Source organism: Mauremys reevesii, linkage group 1 (assembly GCF_016161935.1).
Source record: "Mauremys reevesii isolate NIE-2019 linkage group 1, ASM1616193v1, whole genome shotgun sequence".
Lineage (NCBI taxonomy): Eukaryota > Metazoa > Chordata > Testudines > Geoemydidae > Mauremys > Mauremys reevesii.
In genome coordinates this window covers 45400356-45419733 of record NC_052623.1, presented here as the reverse complement: position 1 = coordinate 45419733, position 19378 = coordinate 45400356, and the positions used below count along the sequence as shown (strand labels likewise).

At 42.7% G+C, this 19378-nt stretch overlaps 1 protein-coding gene across 1 annotated transcript in view; it reads left to right on the top strand.

The window, feature by feature from the left end:
- The window catches only part of LATS2 (large tumor suppressor kinase 2), a 62949-nt gene extending 44200 nt beyond the window's left edge, over positions 1–18749 (top strand). Inside the window, exons 3-8 of the mRNA XM_039503883.1 lie at positions 2453–2585; positions 8105–9636; positions 11589–12171; positions 13171–13353; positions 14609–14715; positions 16107–18749. Coding sequence (XP_039359817.1) covers positions 2453–2585; positions 8105–9636; positions 11589–12171; positions 13171–13353; positions 14609–14715; positions 16107–16601 — 3033 coding nt within the window. The 3' untranslated portion in view covers positions 16602–18749. The remainder of the gene's footprint in view (positions 1–2452; positions 2586–8104; positions 9637–11588; positions 12172–13170; positions 13354–14608; positions 14716–16106) is intronic.
- Positions 18750–19378: the final 629 nt, after the last annotated feature.

Below are 19378 nucleotides of genomic sequence, written 5' to 3'. Positions count from 1 at the left end.
TGACCACTTAAATCTCCTTGCTCAATGTTTTAACAGGTAACAGTATTTTTAAAAGCAGGTTTTTGCCCCTTGTATTTTTTTTTTTTCAGCCATAGCCAATGCTAAAGAAAAGGTGCGCTGCACTGAGAGTGTTTGAATTCTCAAAAGAGAATACATAGAATGTAAAGAATGATGTGCGGCTGGGACTGATCTGTTCCCTTGTGACTTCTGTGCACACTGCCCCGAGCTTGTGTTTCTTATTAAAGTCTGGCCGCTGGCTGTAATGTTAGACATCTAGCTGATGATTGTGTTTTAAGCTAAAACCATAATGCAACTTAAAGTATTTGGCTCAGTGAAAAGAAAATAATCAGCAGCTAAGGGCCTGATCCAACTCCCATTGCACTCAGTGGGAATCTTTTTGTTGGCCTCGGCGGGAGCTGGATTGATTCCTCTTTCTAAAAGAATGTTTTGGCCCTGAAATTACCATTGGTTACTGCACCAGGCAGATTTTTTTGCCTCATTTCTGCCTTTTCTGTTTATAAAAATACTTGCCTGAGGACCACATAACTCAGTGGTTATTTTGATTTTTAAAAGAGGGAGTAGATCCTCAGGAGTTGTAAATCAGTTTAGCTCCAAGAACTGTTCTGTTATTTTCCGAGAACCTCTCTACTCTATGGTAGCATGTAATCTATCGCTCCCACAAAAAAGAATTGAGCTTTATTATCTGTGCTGCAAGTCCCTGAGATGTGGCCTCCATTTGCATAGACATGCTATAGTTTCATGAATCAACATGATAGATGAGGGGTGGGCAAACTACAGCCCGCAAGCCGTGTCCAGCCCACCCGACCTTTCAATCCGACCCTCAAACTACCGCTGGGGAGTGGGGTCTGGGGTTTGCCCCAGTCTGCGTATGCCATGGTTCCATGCGGTTCCTGGAAGCAGCGGCATGTCCCCTCTCCGGCTCCTACACATAGGGGCAACCAGGGGATTCTGCATGCTGCCCCCGCCCCTAGCGTCAGCTCTGCAGCTCCCATTGGCCGAGAACCAATTTGTTATATTGACGCCCACCACCTCCCATGTAGACAGTGCTACGTTGGTGGGAGAGCTTCTCCCACTGACATAGCTACCGCCTCTTGAGAAGGTGGATTAACTGTGCCAACAGGAGAGTTCTCTCCTGTCGTCTTAGCGCTGCTTTAGTGCTACAGCAGTGCAAGTGCAGCTGTGCTGATGCAGCATTTTAGGTGCAGATTTGCCCCAATTTAAGTGCAGAGTTGAGATTAGAACCCAGGAATCCTGAGTTTGTCAAAGTACGTATAGTATTAAACTCCAACTCCCAGCTGCTTGCTTCGAACGCTACTCTCTTGGCTACTGCAAATGTACAGCAGTCCTCCTAGGTAAGCAGCTTTTCTTGTGGCCACAGCCTCCTGGGCTGTGATATGAGGCAGGGGGTGCAAAGCAGCAGCCCCTCCCCTTCCCTGTTGTTCCTGGATGCACTGCCTTGGTGTTGGCTGCTGGGACTGCAAGCAAGGGTTGGGCCCTGTCCCCACTCTGGAGACCACTGGGGCAGAAAGCTGGAGGAGCAGGCAGCCGGTGAGTTCCCCACCTTCCCAGAGGAGGTTGCGCTCAGGCTTTGGGCTTCACCCCTGGGGTGGCAGGTTCCAGCTGTAGGGCTTCAGGCTCTGGCTGCACAGCAGCAGGCCCCGGGCTCTGGCTGCGCAGCTTTGGGCTCCATTCCCATCCCCCAGTCACGGACCTTCAGGCTCTGTCCCCCTCCCACTCCCACCCCCCACAAGAGTTGGTGGCCACACTCTGAGGCCACCAAAAAATTTGTCCTGAGAACCCCTGTTCTAAAGAGACCTAATTTCTTGTTGTCTTGCAGGGGGGAGAAGAGACATGGGGGGAAGCTTACAGGATATGGTGGCTGGACAATGTTTATACTAAATGAACCTCCTGGCTTTTTAGCAGGGTTTGCCATTGAAACAGTATCTGTGCCAACATGTATGATGAGTTTTACTTGAATTTTCCTAGGATATGTGTATGATTCTTGTTTTCTTAGTCTATGTTGTTTATACGAGTTTATTTATAGCAGCAACATTTGAATTGTTTTTTAAAAATTTACACTAATGTAGAACTATAGCAAATGAGAAAATAATATTAAAAAACTGTAGCTACCAGAATTTCTAGCTGTCATTTGGCATACCACAGAACAGTGCAGTCCATTTCGGGAGTGGAGTATCAAATACCTTGCCAGAATTTGAGTATCTAAAAAAACAAAACAAAAGTCACTTAACTCACATAAATATTTTTAAAGCATACAAGTCCAATTGGTCGTAATCAGCCCTGATTTGGTATGAATTATATAATATATTGTTTTAAATATAAAAAGTCCTGTTGATCCCTAGACGAAGAGATCATTCTTGATTTTTGTCTGACTGTATGCTTTACCTCTTACTCTGCTTTTAATTTTATTTAGGAGATGGCTGTACGAGCTCTGAAGCAGACAGGCAGCAGAAGCATTGAAGCAGCTTTGGAGTACATTAGTAAGATGGGCTATCTGGATCCTAGAAATGAACAGATAGTACGTGTGATTAAACAGACCTCGCCAGGTAAGCATAATTTCCTTTAAATTATACCCCTCTTTCTTGCAATATATTTATTTTTAAAGTGAATATGTTGCTGGTGAAAAGAGCTGAATTGATAGTAGTGAGCAGGAGTTTTCTGTTCACAGGAACAGCAACACCAGCGTCTCCACTCAGCGCTGCCAGTGTGCCTCAACTATGTAGTCCACTTTAAGGAGAAAGAGGGCAAGGCCAAACTGGACATACTTTCTGTGGCAAGGTCCCTAGATTCAACAGGAGTCTGGTCTCACAGACAGGAAATGCCCAGCAACTTCATGGATTCAATAGAATTGAAGGCCAGAAGGGACCATTAGATCATCTGCTCAGACCACCTGTATATCACAGGCCATTAACTTTCACAGTAACTTGTTTGACTAAATTATAACTTGTGTTTGACTAAAGCACATCTTCTAGAAAGGCATCCAGTCTTAATTTGAAGACATCAAGAGAGATAGAATCACCTCTCCTGGTAGTTTATTCCAGTGATTAATCACTCTCACTGTTAAAAATCTATGCCTAATTTACAGAGGTAAAATCACCTCCTACTCCTAGGCTTACTCTACTCGACAGAGTTTTGCCGGCCTAGCTATGTTGGCTAGCAGTGTGAAAAAAATCACCCCTGCAGCAGACACGTAGTTATGTTGGCAAACCCCTGGTGTAACAACACCTGTGCCACCAGAAGAGTGCTTTGGTAGGCATAGCTAATGTCATTCAGGGAGGTAGGGTAGCTATGCCAGCAGAACTCCTATGGGCTCACTAGCGGGCTCTGCCAGCATAGCTATACCAGCAAAGACTCTGTAGTGTCCACAAGGCTACTCACTCCTGTTTACATTTCCAAGGACTGCATTAGCCCTTTTTGCCACAGCATCGCATTGGGAGCTCATTCTGAGTTGCTTCTCCGCTATGATCCCTACATTCTTTTCAGAGCCCCTTCTTTGCAGAACACAGTCCCCATTCTGCGAATATGGCCTGCGTTCCTTGTTCCTAGATGTATAACGCTGCAGATGGCTTCATTTAAGTGCATTTTATTTGAATGGGCCCAACTACCAAGAAATCCATTTCCTCTCTGCTGGAGCTGGTTGGGAATTTTTTTGACAAAATATTTTTTTGTTGGAAGATTCCAATTCGTTGAAACAAACTTTTTTGCAGTAATGTGCTAGTTTCAACAAAACTTTAATTGGGAGGATTTCTCAGGTCCGGGATGGAATTTCTGGTCAGAGAGAGAGAGACCCACCCACCCCAGAGTAACCAATAGCCTGGTAGAAAATGAATAGCCATCCTCTAGTTCAGTGGTTCTCAACCAGGGGTACGTGTAGCCCTGGGGGTACACAGAGGTCTTCCAGGGAGCATACCAACTGATCTAGATAGTTGCCTAGTTTTACAACAGGCTACATAAAAAGCACTAGCAAAGTCAGTACAAACTAACATTTCATACAGACAAAATGAAAAGTAAGTAATTGTTCAGTAATTGTGTGCTGTGACGCTTTTGTGTTTTTATGTTCGATTTTGTAAGCAAGTAGTTTTTAAGTGAGGTGAAACGTGGAGGTACTCAAGACAAATCTGACTCCCGACAGGGGTACAGGAGTCTGGAAAGATTGAGAACCACTGATCTAAGTAGCTCGACCTATGGGATCAGATAGCATTGTCATTACCGGGATGGGGGAAGAGAAGTGGGATGGGCTTAATAGCAACCTTGGGATGGCCACTCCTCTGGCCAGAGGTGGGTTTTTATGTTACGGGTAACTGGTAACGTTCTACAGTCTTGTCTGTATTGGAAAACTTGTACCTAACTAATTAACAAAATCAATTTAAAATCAGTTTAGTTACGGTGGCACAACCCCCTAATGTAGATGCATTTAAACTGAGTTAGCTTAATGCAGTAACTTCCCTCACCATCTCTCCCCGCTCCAGATCCCAATAAGGGCACTCTGCTGGTCCAGGGTCTGTGCTGGGGAGGGAGTTAAGCCTTGGCAAGTCTAATGAGGAGTGGCTGGGAAGAGGGAAAGCTGGAGGAAGGGAAAGGCCCATGGAGGTTACTTGCAAAAGCTGGGGACAAAGCCAGTTCTCCTGTTGGGGTTACAGAGTGCAGTCCCTGGTAGCCACTATGAGGGAGTGGAGTAAGGAGGAGCTGCTTGTGTGGTGACATATGGCTCTGGGTTCTGCCATGTGTGGGGATGGGCCATGCTGCCTTTTCTACAAATCCTGCGCTTTCAGTGGGACAGTGTAGGGGAGTGACGGGGAAGTAGAGTACTTGCAGAGATTTCGTAGCCCAGGCCCCCTTCCAGGTGTTTTGTATGGGAGATGATAATCTGGCAAACAGAATGGTAACTGCCAGGGTTCCTCTCTCCTTTTTTGGACTTGGGCATAAGGCATGTGTAGACAGGGCCTCAGATAAGCATTAGGAAGAATTTAAAATAATATTGACAGAATTATTTAATAACCATGTTTTCCTTATGTGTAGGGTGGGTTTTTTTCTTTTAAATATATTAAAATCCTTATCCCCTGAATGCACATATTCCCTTTGGTAGGTCAGTTCACATTTTTGAAACCCAGTTCTTGCAGTCTTTCCTGCCTAAAGGTTCTAGTTATCCAGCTGTTTTTCATTTTCTTTTGCTTTTACTTCCTGATCACATCCTGGTCTCATTTAAACAGAATGCCAGACTATGAAGATTTCAGGATCAAATCACTACTGCAACTATTTAAAGCCCTTTTCTTTTAAGTTCTGTTTAAGCCTTCACTTTGTTATCCTCAAAAAAGCCAAACTCAGGTGGCTTGTGATTGGCGTGTGTCTGTTTGACATGCCAGAAAAACATTTTGATTTGTTTGGTATTAGAGTGCTTATGCTAGGTTGTGTAGGCCTCCTGCAATTGATTAGATGGCATACAAGCTTTGCTGGAAGCATTTAGATTCCCAGTGTGAGCGTTTAAACCCTTGCTTCAGAGATTTCCAGTTACAATCTATGGCGTGTACGTTTTCAAATCCTTTTCCTTTCTTCATATGGTTTTACCTTTTAATATTAAAATTGATAGCACATTTTTAGCATTCAACTGAGAGCCAAATGGAGCCTATCTGACATCAGCTGTGGATGAGACTGAAAGAATCAGTGTTCTCTATGGCCGTAGTCAGTGGACACTACAAAATACACTAAGATGTAAACCCTTCCAGATGAAAGAGATGCAGCCTCAAATTTTACCTTGCTAGATAGGACGATGTGGGCAAAAATAATTTCTGGTGAGTCATGTACCTCCACAGATCCAAACACTTCTCAGTCTGATCAGATTCACTGTCCCAGGTAATGTAAATTACATCTCTGTACCAGCAAGTCCCCATGCACAACTCCAAAGGACGACAGTAATGTTCACACTGTTACTTTTCTTCAGGGTTCCTGATGGGGAAGCAGCTTCAGTTTGCAGCCAATGCTCCCTATGTGCCGTGCCAGCAGAGATGCTGAGTGGATATACTGCATCAATGCCTCTGCAAGCCACATCCCCTTCCAGACCAGTGCCAGCCACTCTTCTGGCTGTGCTGCCCCAACACGACCCCACTTCTACATGGGAGATTTCTGCTTCCACATCCATATGTATCCCTGTGGACCTTCTCCAAGGGATAATTGTTTACTCCTGAGGGAATTCTGTGCCACTGCGCATGTGCAGAATTTTATGTACCCCGCAGATTTCTTTGCCTCCCTTCAGAGAAATGACTTTCTGACAGGAAAGCCACAAGAGTGGTCATGTGACCCTCCCCAGCAGTATGTTTCCGGTGCCCAGGGCAGCCAGCAGAGTGGTAAATCACTGTGGGGCAGGGGATGGCACTGGGGAAGACCCAGCTAGTGGCTCCTACCCTGTGCTGGGCTCAGCAGCTAGTCCCTGCTGGGCTGGAGAGGACCAGACTTCCTCGTCCCCTGCACTGCATCCAGGGCCATGTCAGACCCACCCCCAGATTTCTCCCCTGGCTGTAGGAAGCTCTGCAAACTCTTCCCTCCCCGTCCCTCCCCCACGCTTCCTGCACCCATCACTCCTCAGCTGCAGGGGGAGGGATCACTGTACAGGAGACCACTCTCCCATCCGCCCAACCCCTGTGCATCCAGACCCCCTCATACCCAGACCCTCCCACCGAGCCTCCCACCCAGAACCCTCCCTGGCGAGCCCCACTCCCCCTACACCTGGACTGGCCTGATGAGCCACCCACACCTGGATCCCCGCCCCACTCACCCAGCATCTGGACCCCTCTGCTTAGTCTCCCCCCCCCCCCCCGACCCCCTGCCGAGCTCTATCCTCCCCACACCCAGACCACTGAGCCCCAGTCACCTTCACCTGGACCCCCTGCAGAGTCCCATTATGGTTGCCCACAGAACCCCCAAACAAGCCCCTGTGCATCCAGATCCCCCCTGCACCCACATTGCCCCACACAGAACCCTCTCAACCCACACCTGGATCCTCCCACACTAAGCCTGGATCCTGCCTTGCTGAGCCTGCCTGCCCACACCTGGTGCACCTGTCACAGAGGGGCAGGTCCCTGGGGTGTTTCTGGGGCAGGTCCTATCCTTGCACTGTGTCAGGGTTGAGTGCAGCCTCATCGCTGAGTCTGTGTCCCGGGGTGGAGGGTGGGGAGGCTGCAGGGTGATCTCCCACCTCTGTGCAGCCGGTGGCCTGTGCTCCCCAATGCCAGGCTGGAGCCTCCACATTTATTTGACAAATAAAATTTGCAGAATTTTAAAATATTGTTTGCAGAATTTATTTATTTATTTGCGCAGAATGCTCTCAGGCATAATAACTGGCACTGACATAAGCCACAGTAAATCCTTGATGAATCTGGCCCTGCATTTTAATACCCCCCCCCCCCCCCCAAAAAAAACCCAACCCAGCTGCATGTAATAGGAGACTTAATTTTATAAAATAATGAAATGTTGGCCAGTTTTATTAGGTAGTGCACTGTTTTGAATGTAAGCGCTATGGGGTAGAGGCTGCTTCTTCATATGTGTTGTATGCATATAGATGTACATCTATACACACACATTCGTGTGTGTTGCACCTAGCACAATTTGGACCATGTTGTAATACAGATAAGTAATGGTAGTAATGTTTGATGTTCTGCTTGCCTGTTACTATTCTCTTTTCCCTTTGGTGCAGCACCCCTAGACAGCAGCATTTGAAGTTCTCCAGACCTCAGATCTGCTGCTCCCAGCTCTTTGTGATTCATGACTCTGATACTGTTTCAGCTTTTAAATCCAAGCTGATGATATCATAACTAAAATATTTGAGCTTCTATTTTCATGATTTGGTAAAACTACTGGTGATTCATGTGGTGAAAAGTGCTATAGAACTGCAGTTGATTATTAATAATAATACTTAGTACTTCAGATGGTCAGAGAGCTTAATCTAGTGTGGTTTGATTTTGGTAACACAGATGCAATACAAAAATATTTGTTTGTGTATAGATGAATGGATTATCTAATATAATTTGTTCAGATGAATTGTTTCCTAACATTCTTTTGTCTTTTTATAAAGGAAAGGGTATTGTGCCAAATAACGTAGCCCGCAGGCCAAGCTTTGAAGGATCAAATGAGTCTTTTCCGTCCTATCATCAGATCAGTAATACAGCCTATGAAGGGACAAACTTTGGAACAGAAGGTGCAAATATGCTTAGTGACGTTCCGAGGACATACATGGACTATTTACTCTCTGCTTCGCAGTCTGCGGCCATGAATGCTGCAGTACAAAGACCTTCGGGAGTAGGCTCTCACAGCACACCTGGGAGCCATCAACAAAAAACATATTCTGCAAATATGGACTCTCCTGTGATTAATTATCCAGTGACTAATCACAATAGCCAAGCTTTACAGCTGCAGGCCACTCATGGCTCAAACAGCCCGCATTACAGCAGGCAGCATATGATGGTGCAGGGGGAACCTATGGGGTATGGTGTTCAGCGAAGTCCATCTTTCCAAAATAAAATGCAGCAGGAGGGAGGATATGCAAATCTTCCAAATAAAGGGACCGTTCAAAATAACTCTGGTCATGCATTTCAGCAGGCACCAGCCAGTCTGTATATACATACTCATCACAAACAAACAAGCCCTTCCCCTCACCAGATGCATGTGATAGCCAGAGGTCCAGCATTTGCTAATGACTTTTCAGACAGCCAACCACAGAATCTAATAGCTCCATCTAGAAATAGCTTGAACATGGACCTGTATGACATGAATAATCCTCAAGTTCAGCAGTGGCAAACGGCAGCACCATCACACCGTGATTCTTTACAAAACCCAGGGATAGAAACATCCCCACGGCAACATGTATCCTTCAGACCAGACGCCTCAGTGCCAAGCAGAACTAACTCCTTTAACAACCACCAGCAGCAGCAGCAAGTGCCGGTATCTATAAGACAGGTTCCTCCAGGAAAACCTGATCCTTCAATTACATCTCCAAATACCATCACAGCAGTCACATCTGCTCATATTCTCCAACCAGTGAAGAGCATGAGAGTGATGAGACCTGAGCCTCAAACAGCTGTGGGGCCTTCCCACCCTGGCTGGCTACCTGCACAAGCCCCACCTGTGGACAGCCTAGAGATCATTGAACAGCACCCACTTCCTGTTGGAGGAGCTAATGCCTACCAACTAGATGTTGATTACAGTAATCAGGAGCCCAGGTGTCCTCCACCACCATATCCTAAGCATCTGTTACTTCCTGGTAGCTCTGAGCAATTTGATATAAACTGTTTGTGCCTGGGTGTAGAACAGACCCTCCGGGGAGTCCCCAATTCAACGTGCAATAAAGCTGAGGAAAATAGTGAAAGAAATGACAAAAGCAGCAAAAATGCTAAAGTTGAAAAAACAAGCAAGGATAAAAAGCAGATCCAGACATCTCCTGTGCCAGTGCGAAAAAATGGTAAAGATGAGGAAAAAAGAGAATCCCGAATTAAGAGTTACTCACCATTTGCCTTCAAGTTCTACATGGAACAACATGTGGAGAATGTCCTAAAGACCTACCAGCAAAAAATCAACAGAAGGTTACAGCTGGAGCAAGAAATGGCCAAAGTAATTTTTTCTTTTGCTTTAATACAAATGAATCATGGTCAGATTGGTATAGGAATAACATTAATCAACTGAAAAGAATAAAATAAAACCAAGGTGCCTAAAGTTAGGATCCCATGGGAGCTTCAGGTGCTCAGCACCTCTTAAGTCCGGGCCACATTTGTGTGTGTGTGTGTGTGTGTGTGTGTGTTTAAAAAAAACTGTGGAAGTGTTCCTCCCCTCCCTACACACACATGCATACGCACACTCTCCTTGCATTAAAGAACAGATGAACTGCTCGCTTAAACTTTAAAAAAAATATCACTTTCAGGAAGAAATCAAGCATGAAATATTTCTGCCAAGTGAAACTTTTGAAAATTTCAGCAACTGAAAACTGGAGATCAGAGTAGAAACTGATACACACCCCAAGTGATAGTCTGATATGTCTAGTATCTTTTTATATTTAGTTAAAAAAAATTCTAAGTGTGGCCTTCTGTAATAGGTATTTAATAAAGCCCTAGTCTTGTAAGGAAGCAGGTTGCATTAGTTTCTCTTTTTTCAATCTCTCGTGTTTCCCTTCACTTTATTGAAAAGGAGTTTGCACCAAAACAAAAACCACATACACACACCACCAGCCAACCCAACTTCACCAACTGCCCATTAAAACAAATTGGTAGATACAGTGATGTACTGTGACATTCTCCATCTTGAATATCAAAAGATTTCCCCCTAGATTGAACCACCAGCAGTGTGCAGACTCCCAGGAACCTCTAAAACTGCAAGAATCGTTTCACATGAAAATAGTAGATGCTGCCTTTGTATTTCACATACATATGTACCTCTGCTCACTTTTAAAAATGTTATTACTAGGGTTTTTTTGGCTTGAATCTGGCAATTCATCCTACCTGTCCTGCAGGTTTCCCTTAATCTCCCCTTCTCTTCTTTTTATTTATTTGTAGATTTCACTTCTATACAGACTCCACATCAAAGCTTTGCGAGCCTTTGACATATGTTTTAAAAACACCAGGGCACACAAGATGCAAAATAAATATCAACCAAAGCGACAGCAACACCCTTTCCTCCCACTCTATGCCATATTTGACCTCCAGTGTTCTGAACACTACAACTTAGCACCTCTGCATTGCACTTTCCCATCAGACAGAAATCCCACTCTGTTGGCTCAGCCTTCAGCCAATGCCTGATTAAACAGATGGGTTTTGCAGAGTGCCCAGAAAGCCAATGAATTCAGGACCTTGGGGGCAGAGCATTCCAAAATAAAGGGATCTTTATAGAGAATGCTGTACCAGCAGCTCCCTCCCTTGTATAATAAAGGTGATCAGCAGAGGCCCTTGAGCTTGATTCATCTGTGGCAACATGGCACAGGGAGAAAGATAGTCTCTTCAGCGGGCAGGTCATTTAGAGTCCTAGGTCGGAATCAACACCTTAAACTCCTCTCAGAAACTAACAGAAATTCATTGCAGATAACAGAGCGCTGATAACACATGCTACCACCGAGAAGCACCACTTAATAAGTGGACTGCTGCATCTTGCACCAGCTTAAGTTTCTGGATAGATTTAAGGTGTAATTCCATGTGGCGTGTAGAGTAGTAATACAGTCTCAAGATGACAAAGGCATGGATCACAGTAGCAAGGTCCACGTCTGAAAGAAACAATCACAATTTCCTGTTCAGACTTGTCTTTTTAAAATAAACTCCTCCTGTCAGTCACTCTGGAGACACTGGATTCAGTGCAATGGTCAAAGATTTACAGAAAATTGAGGTGATAGGCCAGGATGCAGTGAAATTGCAAGAGTTTCAAAAATATATCTACAGACTGAGCGCAAACAAATTCATGTGTGTCTCTTCTAGTTCCTGGTTAATTTCTCCCAACCACATGCTTTCAAAATGCTAGTTTGATTAGTCTCTGGCTGTGAATGTAATTATACTGGCTGTTCTGATTTGTTTTTTCTTATAAAGGCCGGCCTTTGTGAAGCAGAGCAGGAGCAAATGAGGAAAATTCTCTACCAAAAGGAGTCCAACTACAACAGATTGAAGAGGGCCAAAATGGATAAATCTATGTTTGTAAAAATCAAGACCCTAGGTATTGGTGCTTTTGGGGAAGTGTGCCTTGCCTGCAAAGTGGATACCCATGCCCTCTATGCCATGAAAACCTTGAGAAAGAAGGATGTACTGAATCGTAACCAGGTGGCTCACGTCAAAGCAGAAAGGGATATACTTGCTGAGGCAGACAATGAATGGGTGGTAAAACTCTATTACTCTTTTCAAGATAAAGAAAATTTGTACTTTGTGATGGACTACATCCCTGGTGGGGACATGATGAGTCTGCTGATACGGATGGAGGTCTTTCCAGAACATCTAGCTCGTTTTTATATTGCAGAGCTCACTTTGGCCATAGAGAGCGTACACAAAATGGGATTTATCCATAGAGATATCAAGCCTGACAACATTTTGATAGACCTTGATGGGCATATCAAACTGACTGATTTTGGGCTCTGTACTGGATTCAGATGGACTCACAATTCAAAGTACTATCAGAAAGGTAGTGTTCTTATGTGTACTATTTGTGATGCATGTTGTATTATTTCACCTTGAAATAAATAGTGGTCTCTGCAAATGTGCTAGCTTAGAGTATACGGAACATTTTATACATGACAAAGGTGAAGAGGCCTAAGCCAGTGGCTTGGTGACTCTCATGCTAAATTTGCTGTATTTAAGGAGATGTCTACACAGCAAAAAAAAACAAAACAAAACACCCCAATCCCATGGCAGCAAAAGTTTCAGAACCCTGATGTTCAGGTTTGGGCTGACACTACGGTGCTAAAACTAGCCATGTATTCATTCAGGCTCAGGCTCTGAAGCCTGGGGAAAGGGTGGGCTTCACAGTCTAAGCTCCAGCCCAAGCCTGCGTGTCTAAACTACTCTTTTTTTTTTAGTGCCGTAGCACAAGCCCTGCAAGCTCAGATCTGTAGACCAGGATTCTGAGACTTGCTGCCACAGTTATTTTGTTTTGCCATGAGAAGACATAACCCTTGGTGTGTCAGTCCTTTGCTTTCAACTACTGCTAGTTTAAGTCCCCATCAGTCGCTTAAACTGCTGCGATAACAATAAATATCCAGTTCTTGCTGGCTTCAAGGGGGGATCCCTACTGGTGGCAAAAGGAGCTAATCATAAAAGAATCTCATTTGATGTATTCCTGGCCCCAGTGATCTGCCATTGTTCAGGCATTGTTCATTCCTGATCAGTGGACATAGGGCAATGTGTACAGATACCCCAAACTTATTACACCCATCTGGTCTTTACTTGGAGATGTGTTTCTGAAGGGTTTAGTAAGGGACTGAGAAGTGGGGCTCATTATGGAAAATTAGCGAAAAATGAAGAATTTTTCAGATTAAACCTATTCTTTGCTCGAGAGAGAGGGGAAAATACTGGATGGCACAAGAAGCCATTTAGTAATCTGTTTTTCTCTCTAGTTGACAATTGTTTTATAAATCTATTAAAATAAACTTTTTTTTTATTTCCTCCTTTTTCTGTTTGAAAGGGAGCCATAGCAGACAAGACAGCATGGAGCCCAGTGATCTTTGGGATGATGTGTCCAACTGTAGATGTGGCGATAGGTTGAAAACCTTGGAGCAAAGAGCCAAAAAGCAGCATCAGAGATGTTTAGCCCACTCATTGGTTGGGACCCCTAATTACATAGCTCCTGAAGTGCTGCTTCGCAAAGGTAGATGAGCTCTATTTCGTTTTCTTTCTGTTAAAAAAAAAAATCAGCATTCATTTAATTAAATATAATTTTGGGGAAGGGTGTCAGTTTGACAGCCCTGGACATTAAGTCACCTGTTTGACGAGTGCAAATTTCTTCATGTGCCAGACCAATGTGCCTCAGTACTATTCACCTTGAGGGTTGAGATAGCACTTCTGCCTCCATGGCCATTCAGTCCTTGACTTTTCTACTGAGGCAGCTAATAAAGGTGTCAGCAATGATATTGTTTTACTGTGAGACTGATAACCAAGCTGGGCACTAGGAATGGGACTGAAATCACTAGCTAATTCACGTAGGGCAATGAGCAGCAACAGAGTATCTACTGACTAATTCAGACTGCTGACTGTGGCATGGAAATTATAATGTCCTAGGGATATCTCTTCCTGGCCAGGATTTTGGGCAGCCAAAGAAGAAAAACCTTTCATGTTCTACATTGAACATCAGGTCATGGCTTGGGGACTTAAGCTAATGCTTTGTGGATGCCCATGCAGTGCTGACGTGAGCTCTAAATTGAATAGTTATGAACTGAGATTTTCAAGTTCACTGGAGGCCTGATCGTATGTCCATTGGAGTCCATGGGCACCTTTCCATTAGCTTCAATAGACTTTACATCACGCACTAGAGGATGTAGGTTTAAAATCTCAAACTTGTACCTTACTGTGTAGTCTCAGGAAATGACTGATTTAAATTGCTCCTGTTTGCATGGAATCCAGTAAAAGATTGTATCCTTTCATCTATCCCCTGAGCCCTGCTGTGTCCCTGAGCTGTATTTTAAAATTCACCTCTATATAATCTTGGCAGTAGATCAGTCATCCAGTGTTTTATTTTCCTCTGAGGAACAGTATGTGCTATGGGGCAGGATAGGGCCAGAACGATGCATGACAAAATCCTTGCTCTGTCCAGTTACGTGTTCCCTGTCAGCCCTCAGTCACCAGTGTCATGCTTCAAAATATGGAGAATGATCTCTAGCTGCCAGGATTAGGATTTCTCTGCTTTCAGGAATAGAATTTGGGTCAGCCAGAAGAAGGCACACAGGAATATGGATTTTGAGTAACTTAATTTTAGGTCACAAATCAGACTACTGAGAATGAAAAGGTGTGAGAGAAGATGAAAACGTAGGCTGTTTTTTTCAGTATTATTTAAATTGGAAGAGGAAACAATGTCTGTACTCAAATTCTTATTGGTCATGGGACACTGTCTTTTGCCTGCTTTTCAGGATACACTCAGCTCTGTGACTGGTGGAGCGTTGGGGTGATTCTCTTTGAGATGTTAGTGGGGCAGCCTCCCTTTCTGGCCCCCACTCCCACAGAAACCCAACTAAAGGTAAGTTAAAGCAGAATTCCAAATAGACCTTATTTTTATTTATCTGCTCCCCTGTATCTGAGCACGTCACAGATGTTCATTTATCCTCGACCCACTGCTGTGGGATAGGGAAGTGTTATCCCCATTGTACAGAGAGGGCAAAGAGAGATTAAAGGCCTGACTTTCAAAGATGTTGAGCAATCACAAATCTCCTCCAAGTCAATGGCAGCTAAAAAAAACCACCAGGCTGTAACTGACTTGTGGAGCTGGGAATGAAACCCCTGTATACCATTCCAGTACCTTAACCATAAGTTCATCCTTCCAGCCTCCCAGGGGCTGAATATCACATTTTAGCAACTCCTTTCTAAAATGCTTACATTTTCCCTGTTTAAAATGGGGTGGGGGAAGGAGGAGGATTCCTCTCTCTCCATGGGACAGGTCCTAATTCAAATATTTACTTTCCTTTACATTGTGACTGCACAACTCTTGGGTGAATGTTTCTGGATTTTTATTCAGCAACCTGGTAATCTGCATGGGAACATTGTTTTCAAGTACTACACATAAAGTACTACACAGCAACCTTCTCTTAAATTGTTCACCATGGATTTTGCTATTGAAAATCATATGTTAATTATAACGTCACAGTTTGCAATTTCAATATTCCAAAGTTAAGCAGTGGTTGCAATTCTTTTTATTAGAAGGAGGTATCTCTCCCTCCATTTCTTTAAAGGCAAATTGCAAAACTAAATTAATATTGAATTTAGCCTAGAAATGTCTGTGCTGCATATCTATTCAAACTTGGCCATGGGGGCATTCAGCAAGGAATAAATTCGAACTTACACTGGTTAAATTTCTTTTTTCTCCTGTCTGTAATGCAGTGGTATTTCCTTGTTCACTAAATACATCCCAGAAGACACAGTTCTATGACTGCAATAATACCATAGGTTGCACGTGTTGTATTCTGGGAATATTTTAGTGAACCAGAAACAATTTCACAGAGTGGGAAGGGGGGGCAGAACAGGAATAGCCATTTTTAAAAACAAGTTAAATTTACCCTTTCTCTTCTTTTTCTGCTTAGAATTCCCTCTACAGTCTGGCCTATGAGAAGTATTCAGCATACACATTTCAGAGCTAAAATCTGTTTTCCTTTTAGCTTTGCAGCTGTTCTCTAATATTTGTATAGGAAACGGGATCAAATCTTTATTATTGTTTTCATGTCCATTCCTCACAATTTTTCTTGTACTGCTCACACTGAGCAGTGTATTTGCAAAGTCATCAGACCACTGGATTCTTGCCTTTCAAAAGTAAAAATTGTGGGTGTAAGCTGACCTTTAGCTCAAACAGCATTGACATATGAAGAGCTTTTGTTCAAAAGATTAAAAGATGATGTTGACTATCTTTCTCCTCTTCAGGTGATAAACTGGGAGAGCACACTGCACATTCCCTTGCAGATCAAGCTAAGCCCCGAGGCAAGTGATCTTATCACAAAACTCTGCTGTGCTGCTGAGGAGAGACTTGGAAGAAGTGGAGCAGATGATATTAAGGCCCATCCTTTCTTTAACTCAATAGACTTCTCCACTGATATCCGCAGACAGACAGCTCCCTATGTTCCAAAGATCAGCCATCCAATGGACACCTCAAATTTTGACCCAGTTGAAGAAGAAAGTCCTTGGAATGACACTAGTGGGGACAGTACGAGGACATGGGACCCCCTAGCCTCTTCAAACAGTAAACACACAGAGCATGCCTTCTATGAGTTTACTTTCCGAAGGTTTTTTGATGACAATGGATATCCATTTAGATACCCAAAGCCTTCTGGAATTGAATCTAGCCAGTCTGAGATGTCAGATGCAGAAAACAAAGATGTGGTGGATCAGACTGGAGCCTGTCAACCTGTATATGTGTAAATTATTGTACTGAGTACTCCAGATAATCTTATTTACAAGTAGAAGAGGGCCTTTAGCTGACCATTTAGGACCCGGTCTTGCAGTTCTTATGCAGGCATAGCACCAGTTGAGGCCATTGTGAGTCGGGGAGTCAAACAATTGCAGGACCAGGTCCTAGATGAGCATTCTAAGTTCAGGTCAGTTTCATTGTAAATAGCTATGTTGATAATGACACTTGAATTCCCCGTCTTTACCAAAATCTGCAAGGCCAGCAGCCTATCCTTGCCAGGCCTAGTTTTGTTTGAAGTCAACATCCCCTACTCCGATCAGCATTTACAGACTTACACAATGTTATTTTTTAAATGAGTAAAGAGCACTTATTTTGTTTATAGCAGTTTTTTTTTCCTACTAAATTATAGGGATTAACTTTGACAAATCATGCTGCTGTTATTCTTTTCTATGTTTTTTATTTTATCCATGGCACTTATTTCACATTTAGGAAAAATGCATAAAGCTGAAGAACATGTGATGAAAGGTCTCTGTGCAATAATGTTAAAAAAACTAAAAGAAAAACTGCTCTCTGATTTTCTAAATTTACAGATGCCATTTTATTCACACCGTGAATTTTGTTTAATTTGTATTTTCCACATTTCAAAGTTGTGACATAACCTTAAAGCTGCTTTATTTTTTTCCGCTTGTTGGGGTGTAATAGAAAGTGTGAGTAAGTGACAATTTGAGTGTGATTTTCAGTGTCTGGTGTGTGAAGAATGTTGCATGAGCAGTGTTTTTCTATATGAAATGGCCGTTTCTTGCCATTCACAGGCAGGTCCTGTGAATCCATTTTTACTGAGGGTCTAAAATTAGACCATTTTAAACCTGTGTTGATAATGTATTGTGTGGATGATTTTCTCTTTTATGATTGTATCCAATATTAATTTTGGACAAATTGCAAAGCTAAAACTGATTAGTGATTTTTGTGGTCTTGATGTAAGAGGTCAATTTTAGTAAACGTATCATCTGCACACAGATCTCCCTAAGAAGAGTAAATTGCAAGCCATTATTTACAGTTTTCTTGCAGCAACAGTCTAAATCTAGCTCATTCATGTAGCACACAAAGCACAGTGATCAGTAGTTAAAACGTAACCATTTAACACTCCCTATCCATAACACATAGTATCCAGGCTATCTAGGTGCACATTTTCAAACCTAAATGCCTAAAGCTAGGTGCCTAAATCCATATTTAGGGTCATAAATAAAAATTGACTCACTTTATAAAAGGTACTGAGCACCTACAACTCACATTGACATCAGTGGGATTTGGCGGTGCTCAGCACTTCTAAAAATTCAGGCCACTTATTATTTTGTTGTCTGACTAAGGATTTGGGAACCTAACTTTAGCACTAAGGTTTGGAAATGTTAGCACTGTTAGAAAGTTATTCTGTCCTGTTGTCTCTTCAATGGAAATATTGCCGTGATGGAACACAACAGTCCCTCATTCCTATCAAATGATAGGCATACTTTGAAATATGAAATCTTAACTTTGTTAAAATATGTATTTTTCTTCTCTATATAGATGTGCGAATTATTCAAAGTGATATTGGAATACTAAAGATAATTAAGCCATACATATTTACTTTTATTATATATAACTAAATAGATAAACAAAAAAAATCTTAATTCAGATTAGTGTAATAGTCCTATTTAAGTGATTGACATAATAACATTGAGGAAAACACTCCTTCAGTGTGTCTTTGCTTTATTATTATTATTATTATTATTATTTTATTTTAAATCTGGAGCTTCAGAAATTTTCCATATATTACTCCACATATTATTCCTTAATGTTTTTAGCATATCCTATCCTATCCATTGTTTAGATATCTAAGCAACAACACACATAAATTAATCAGTTTGGACGAAACAAAAATGATTGTGTATTTGTTTACATTTGTATGAAAGGAGTGCTATGAGGTATGCAGTGCTTGTGTTGTGACAGTCCATGTAAGATTCAGTATTACTGCTTTTTTGTTTGTTTGTTATTTACATCTGACATTCTTTCATGTGGTAGGTTCTTTCTCAGGAACTCAATTTAACTGTTATTTATTGATATATCATTGCCTTTGAAAGCTTCTACTGGCACAATTTATTATTAAAAAAATTGAATCAAAATCTAAAATGAATTGTGTGTTCTTGAAATTATCATTTCTGTGGGTTTGTGCTATGAGAGCTGCTTTGTAGAGTTAGTGGTGGAGTTGAGGCATAAAATTCAGATCCAAATCTCAGCTTTCTTCAAACCTGGATCCAACATTTGGTTTAGATCCTTCTATATGCATTGGCCAGTTTATTTTCTACACTCACAGCTAGTTTCTTCTGTAGACTCTCAGCCCCTAGCTGAGGAGTCCCCTGGCATGTGAGAGTCACTGGCTAGCATAAAGCCACCATGACCATGTCTTTCATCTTTCTCCATCCTCAGTGTAGGGGGCAAAAGTTTGAGCATGGTGCCACTACACTAAGGTGAACCCCAGCTGGCATGGTGGTCCATTGAGGTGGTAGCCAGTTGGGCATTGTGTAGAGCAGCTCCAGAAATGACACTGATAAGGAGGCCAATGGAAAACTGGCCCCTGGATTGGAAGCCACAGGTTGTTCTTTGCAGTCACCATTTTAGCTGCACACAGTGGATGCTGGACACAGTTGAGATAATCTGGTCCAAAGTCCTTTATTCGGGATGGGGAGGAGGAGGGAAGGCAGCTGATGTCACTACCATGGCTCTAAGGATAAACACTTTCCTTCTTTCAGAG